Source organism: Hoplias malabaricus, chromosome 18, assembly GCF_029633855.1.
Source record: "Hoplias malabaricus isolate fHopMal1 chromosome 18, fHopMal1.hap1, whole genome shotgun sequence".
Classification (NCBI taxonomy): domain Eukaryota; kingdom Metazoa; phylum Chordata; class Actinopteri; order Characiformes; family Erythrinidae; genus Hoplias; species Hoplias malabaricus.
In genome coordinates, this window is record NC_089817.1 from 4,222,201 (window position 1) to 4,229,700 (window position 7,500).

The 7,500-nt window shown below is 49.8% G+C and overlaps 1 protein-coding gene across 1 annotated transcript in view; it reads left to right on the forward strand.

Moving 5' to 3' along the window:
* Positions 1 to 7,500, forward strand: part of phf24 (PHD finger protein 24) — a 51,765-nt gene that overhangs the window by 29,483 nt on the left and 14,782 nt on the right. Inside the window, 1 exon segment of the mRNA XM_066651314.1 lies at positions 4,488 to 4,673. Coding sequence (XP_066507411.1) covers positions 4,488 to 4,673 — 186 coding nt within the window.

Here is a 7,500-nt window from a genome sequence, read left to right on the forward strand (position 1 = left end):
GAAGGGACACATACATTTTAATAGACATGTTTCTGAAAAGTCTGTGAGGAGTGTGGTGTGTTCTCTCTGTGTCTGTGTGGGTTTCCTCCGGTGACCTGTCTGAGAGGAGTGTGGTGTGTTCTCTCTGTGTCTGTGTGGGTTTCCTCCGGGTGACTGTCTGTGAGGAGTGTGGTGTGTTCTCTCTGTGTCTGTGTGGGTTTCCTCCGGGTGACTGTCTGTGAGGAGTGTGGTGTGTTCTCCCTGTGTCTGTGTGGGTTTCCTCCGGTGACTGTCTGTGAGGAGTGTTGTGTGTTCTCCCTGTGTCTGTGTGGGTTTCCTCCGGGTGACTGTCTGTGAGGAGTGTGGTGTGTTCTCTCTGTGTCTGTGTGGGTTTCCTCCGGGTGACTGTCTGTGAGGAGTGTGGTGTGTTCTCCCTGTGTCTGTGTGGGTTTCTTCCGGGTGACTGTCTGTGAGGAGTGTGGTGTGTTCTCTCTGTGTCTGTGTGGGTTTCCTCCGGGTGACTGTCTGTGAGGAGTGTGGTGTGTTCTCCCTGTGTCTGCGTGGGTTTCCTCCGGGCGACTGTCTGTGAGGAGTGTGGCGTGTTCGCTCTGTGTCTGCGTGGGTTTCCTCCGGGTGACTGTCTGTGAGCAGTGTGGTGTGTTCTCCCTGTGTCTGCGTGGGTTTCCTCCGGGTGCTCTGGTTTCCTCCCACAGTCCAACACACTGTTGGTTGGTGGACTAATTGTAGTGGTGTGAAACTGCTCAGAGTGACTGTGTGAAACTGTCCCCAGGTGTAAGTGTGTGAGCGACAGGTGAGTGTATGATGCACTGTGATGGACAGGGGCCCTGTTGCTCTGGGTTGGTTCCTGACTCACCGTGACCCTGAACAGGATTAAGTGGATATGACCATTCCTCAAGACGTTACTGTTGGAGTTTGTCATATCTGTGTTGAGATGGAGGCTGCGATGCTGTTGTTTTTTCAGTGTTAGAGGGAGGATTAACTCAAAAAGCATCTAAAATCCAGTGATTCATTTCTGAACTGACGCACTGCTGCAGTATTGTGAGTGCGGGGATTAGGAGCAGAATGAGAACGGCGTCTTCTCCAACAGTGTTTTGCGGGAAGCTAATTGGAAACCTGATTAAACCGACATTAATGAAGTCAGTCAGTTCTGGCACCAAGAGCATAACAAATAGTACAACCATGAATTACACAAGTATCCCTGGATTTATTTTACAGCCGTGAACGGTGCAGTTAAACGTGCTCTGAGTACGAGGGCAGGAGGAATGACCACTGGCTGAACATATGCTGTTAATTGTTTATTACATTTGACTGTTTGGAAAAAGCCCCACTGTCTCTGTCTGTGAGGAGTGTGGTGTGTTCTCCCTGTGTCTGCGTGGGTTTCCTCCGGGTGACTGTCTGTGAGGAGTGTGGTGTGTTCTCCCTGTGTCTTTGTGGGTTTCCTCCGGGTGACTGTCTGTGAGGAGTGTGGTGTGTTCTCTCTGTGTCTTTGTGGGTTTCCTCCGGGTGACTGTCTGTGAGGAGTGTTGTGTGTTCTCCCTGTGTCTGTGTGGGTTTCCTCTGGGTGACTGTCTGTGGGGAGTGTGGTGTGTTTCTCCCTGTGTCTGTGTGGGTTTCCTCCGGGTGACTGTCTGTGGGGAGTGTGGTGTGTTCTCCCTGTGTCTGTGTGGGTTTCCTCTGGTGACTGTCTGTGGGAGTGTGGTGTGTTCTCCCTGTGTCTGTGTGGGTTTCCTCCGGGTGACTGTCTGTGAGGAGTGTGGTGTGTTCTCCCTGTGTCTGTGTGGGTTTCCTCTGGGTGACTGTCTGTGGGGAGTGTGGTGTGTTCTCCCTGTGTCTGTGTGGGTTTCCTCCGGGTGACTGTCTGTGAGGAGTGTGGCGTGTTCTCTCTGTGTCTGTGTGGGTTTCCTCCGGGTGACTGTCTGTGAGGAGTGTGGTGTGTTCTCTCTGTGTCTTTGTGGGTTTCCTCTGGGTGACTGTCTGTGAGGAGTGTGGTGTGTTCTCCCTGTGTCTTTGTGGGTTTCCTCCGGGTGACTGTCTGTGAAGAGTGTGGTGTGTTCTCCCTGTGTCTGCGTGGGTTTCCTCCGGGTGACTGTCTGTGAAGAGTGTGGTGTGTTCTCCCTGTGTCTGTGTGGGTTTCCTCCGGGTGACTGTCTGTGAGGAGTGTGGTGTGTTCTCCCTGTGTCTTTGTGGGTTTCCTCTGGGTGACTGTCTGTGAGGAGTGTGGTGTGTTCTCCCTGTGTCTTTGTGGGTTTCCTCCGGGTGACTGTCTGTGAAGAGTGTGGTGTGTTCTCCCTGTGTCTGCGTGGGTTTCCTCCGGGTGACTGTCTGTGAAGAGTGTGGTGTGTTCTCCCTGTGTCTTTGTGGGTTTCCTCGGGTGACTGTCTGTGAAGAGTGTGGTGTGTTCTCCCTGTGTCTGCGTGGGTTTCCTCCGGGTGACTGTCTGTGAAGAGTGTGGTGTGTTCTCCCTGTGTCTGTGTGGGTTTCCTCCGGGTGACTGTCTGTGAGGAGTGTGGCGTGTTCTCTCTGTGTCTGTGTGGGTTTCCTCCGGGTGACTGTCTGTGAGGAGTGTGGTGTGTTCTCCCTGTGTCTTTGTGGGTTTCCTCTGGGTGACTGTCTGTGAGGAGTGTGGTGTGTTCTCCCTGTGTCTTTCTGGGTTTCCTCCGGGTGACTGTCTGTGAAGAGTGTGGTGTGTTCTCCCTGTGTCTTTGTGGGTTTCCTCCGGGTGACTGTCTGTGAGGAGTGTGGCGTGTTCTCTCTGTGTCTGCGTGGGTTTCCTCCGGGTGACTGTCTGTGAGGAGTGTGGTGTGTTCTCCCTGTGTCTTTGTGGGTTTCCTCTGGGTGACTGTCTGTGAGGAGTGTGGTGTGTTCTCCCTGTGTCTTTGTGGGTTTCCTCCAGGTGACTGTCTGTGAAGAGTGTGGTGTGTTCTCCCTGTGTCTGCGTGGGTTTCCTCCGGGTGCTTTAGGTTTCCTCCTACAGTCTTAATCAGTGATTTATTAGAACTTGTGTTTGGATTTTAACATCATTATCTTTTTATTAAAGGCTTGTGTTTGTGATTGTGGGGAAACACAGTTCTCTCAGGTTGTTTACATTCGGAAGTTCCATGTTTTTTATAGTGGAACGGTGTGTTTGAGGGGAACACGACTGACGTGTAACTCATCTATAAGTTTATGTACTGTTTGAATTACAGCAGAGACTCATTTGCAAAAATAAGTCAGTGTTACTCACCTATGGAGCAGGAATAGAGCAATATCCTCATCTTGATTCATGCTTTTCAACGCTTGGAGTTATCTCCATTGTTTAAAAAACTACAGATGCTTCTGCCACAAGGAGAGAAAGAAAGCCTAGCATGCCGAACCGAGACAGTTGTTGTTGTTTTTTTGCTCATTTACAGACACTGGGGCTTCGTAAACACATTAGATCAGTTTCCTGCGCAAACCGAATAACGTTTTTTTTTTTTTTTTTTTGCAATTAGGGTAATGTTAATTGTTATGTAAATTGTGATGTGCTTGACCACTAGTGTAGACCCCAGTCCCAGATGTTCATTCTCTTCATAACACAGCCCTGAATGCAGCGTAGAATTCAAGGTAAACCGAGCAGCTGTGCCACTGGAACGCTGGGAGCCACAGCGGGGATTATATCTATATTTAAACCACACAAATGGAGGAGGGTTAATGGAGGGGGCTATAAAAGTTTGATTGTGGAATACAAGTTCGTGTGAGGGTCGGAGACGACAGACAGGAATGATTTAGCATTCTCACTTTTAGAGACGGAGAGTGTGTGTTTTACAGTTAGTGCTAACTCTCTGGCTCACGGTGGGTCACACACCCCAAGGGGACGTTGAAGCAGAAAGGTTAGAGGAGCAGGCTTGGGCCCCGAGGGTTGATGGCAGGAAATTTGGGGGCAGGGTGAGTAAAGAACTGCACTGTCTCCTCCCTCAATATCCATGGCTGAGTTGCCCTTGAGCAAGGCACCTAACTCCCAACTGCTCTCTCTCTCTTTCTCTCTCTCTCTCTCTCTCTCTCTCTCTCTCTGTCTCTCTCTGTCTCTTTCTCCTTCTCTCTTTCTCTTTCTTTCTCTCTCTCTTTCTCTCTCTCTCTTTCTCTCTTTGTCTCTCTCTGTCTCTTTCTCTATCTCTTTCTCTCTCTCTCTCTCTCTCTCTCCTTCTCTTTGTCTCTCTCTCTCTCTCTCTCTCTCTTTCTCTCTCTCTCTCTCTCTCTCTCTCTCTCTCTCTCTCTTTCTCTCTCTCTCTCTCTCCTTCTCTCTTTGTCTCTCTCTCTCTCTCTCTCTCTCTCTCTCTCTCTCTCTCTCAGTGTGTGTGTGTGTGTTTTCTGACACGGATGGATTAAATACACTGTACCACTGTGCAATAGCTATAAAAGCATGTTCACGTTCCCTGGAGTGCTCTGCTCATTACACATTCGTATTAACCCCAGTGTGTGTTGTCTCTCTTTCCTGCTGTGTGCTTGTGTGTGTTTTGTGCTGTGGTCAGCCGGCGAATGATGAGATGTGTGACGTGTGTGAGGTGTGGACGGCTGATGACCTGTTCCCCTGTCGGACGTGTACGCGAGTGTTTCACGACGGCTGTCTCAGAGAGATCAGATATCTGACGACAGAAGCTCTGCAGGAGATGAGAGAGACGGCACACACGACCACGGGCTGGAGCTGCTACTACTGTGTGAGTAAACACACACACACACAAGTTTGTTTTCATGCATTATTGGGACGTTACATAGACTAACACTCATTTTGTGGAGACCTACTCAACTCATAACCTTAACGACTGCTAGCTTTACCCACCATTACCCTAAACTCAACTATACCCTGCCGCTAACCTTAAAAACATGACTTTACTATAAAATATATCGATATTATGTTTGTTTATGAGAGAGAGAGAACGAGAAGCTGTATGTGTAACAGGTTTTACATACATTCTGGGGCCTTAGATTCTGTTTACTCACTTATGGGACCCTTTCTTCCTGCCCTATCTGTGTGTAAATGGAATGTAAGTCCTCAGAATGTAAGTAAAACCTGTTATACAGACAGTCTCTCTCATAGCGATGTACATAATCCCTAGCCACTTATTAGACGCTGTGTTCTCTGGGTGATGGTGCTCCATCCAAATCAGTGGGAGGAGCTGAGTGGAGTTTGTGATCCAGAGCAGCTCCTCCAACATCAGCACCTGACCTCACTAACGCCCTTGAAACCAAATACCATCAAATCTCACACCCTCCCAGTGTCCTACATCTAGTGTAAAACCTTCCCAGAGGCTGTTACTGCAGAGTGAAGACAAACTCCCTGTTAATCCCCTTAACTACAGAAGAAATGGTGGCTAAGCAGGTGTCCACGGACTTGGCTCTGAAGGTCAGGCCCAAACCGTTTTCGAAAAGTCTCTCCCAGGAATCCTTTGTGGTGAGACGTTGGTGAGGGGTTAAGGAGAGGAAAGAGCGTGCTGTGGAAGCTGCCCGCCATCTTGGAGGGGTGGTACTTGTCTGATGGAGTGGTCTCTGTGGCTGCTGGAGGTTTGTAAGCTGTGTGTGTGGAGAAAGGACGTCAGACGTCCTTCAGACTGCAGCGTACGGCTTATCTCAGCCGCGCAGGCCGCTCAGGCTTAAGCCACACCCCGGGTGAAGCCTTGTTTTATTCTGCAGAAGTCTTAGGGCAGGGAATTGTCCTCAGTCTCTTTAAACTGGAAATGAAAATGGAAACAAACGAAGGATGCTTTCTGACTACTTTCTGGCGGCACACAGCTTCACACACACCCACGCGTCTCCTCCTCCCGGTTTTCGGGGGAGATTCTCCACATGCTGCTCCACATGTTGGACGACAAACAGCTATTAGCAGCTGTGATGTGGTCCTGCTGGACAGTGTGTGATGGTTATGGCTGTTTTCGTCTCGCGCATGCCTCCTCTGAGACTCATTTCACACTTCATCTGTCTGCTTTTCTCACTCCGCATTCACCACGGACTAATCCATGAGGCCTGCTGCTGCATTTGTGTTTGACCACTTCTTTCTGATTCCAGTACCGTGCTGTGAAAAAGTTAGAGCACACTTTAGAGTTTATATACTTTAAAAAAAGAAAAACAACAACACTAAGTTAATGATCAGTGAGTCTAAGAGCATCAAGCTCAAAGCCAAGCATTGACTAGAGGAAGGCACAGCCCAGAGTCATTCATTCATTGTATGTAACACACCCTGGAGGGGGCGCCAGTCCTTCACAGGGCGACACACACTCTCACATTCACTCACACACTCACCCCTATGTACACTTTTGAGTCTCCAATCCACCTACCAACGTGTGTTTTTGGAGCATGGGAGGAAACCGGAGCACCCGGAGGAAACCCACACAGACACAGAGAGAACACAGCACACTCCTCACAGACAGTCACTCGAAGGAAACCCACACAGACACAGAGAGAACACACCATACTCCTCACACACAGTGACCCGGAGGAAACCCACAAAGACACAGGGAGAACACACCACACTCCTCACAGACAGTCACCCGGAGGAAACCCACGAAGACACAGGGAGAACACACCACACTCCTCACAGACAGTCACCCGGAGGAAACCCATGCAGACACAGGGAGAACACACCACACTCCTCACAGACAGTCACCTGGAGGAAACCCACGAAGACACAGGGAGAACACACCACACTCCTCACAGACAGTCACCTGGAGGAAACCCACGAAGACACAGGGAGAACACACCACACTCCTCACAGACAGTCACCAGGAGGAAACCCACACAGACACAGAGAGAACACACCACACTCCTCACAGACAATCACCCGGAGGAAACCCACGCAGACACAGGGAGAACACACCACACTCCTCACAGACAGTCACCCGGAGGAAACCCACGCAGACACAGGGAGAACACACCACACTCCTCACAGACAGTCACCCGGAGGAAACCCACGCAGACACAGGGAGAACACACCACACTCCTCACAGACAGTCACCCGGAGGAAACCCACGCAGACACAGAGAGAACACACCACACTCCTCACAGACAGTCACCCGGAGGAAACCCACGCAGACACAGGGAGAACACACCACACTCCTCACAGACAGTCACCCGGAGGAAATCCACGCAGACACAGGGAGAACACACCACACTTCTCAGAGACCGTGACACGACTTTTCAGAAACATGTCTGGGGCACATTTTACACAGTCAGAAGGTCCGAACCAAACAAGTATCTGTGAAAACACCCATAAGAAATGAATATTAATAGCGAGTACAGTTTTTGTTAATTCACTTTCTGTTTGAAAATCAACCTGACGTATGACCAGGAGTGCACACACTTTTGCACACGACGGTAATCGCCTCAGATTTGCTTCATTAGGCAACTTTCACCATGGTTGGAGTTGAAGTGAAGGACACGCACCGAAGCGTAATGAGTAACGACAGCAGGGTCACGCAGATCCAGCAGAGGGTCAGTCACGGAAAATCCGTTGGAAAAGACTCGTGAGTCGCGATGTCACATTTATTTTTA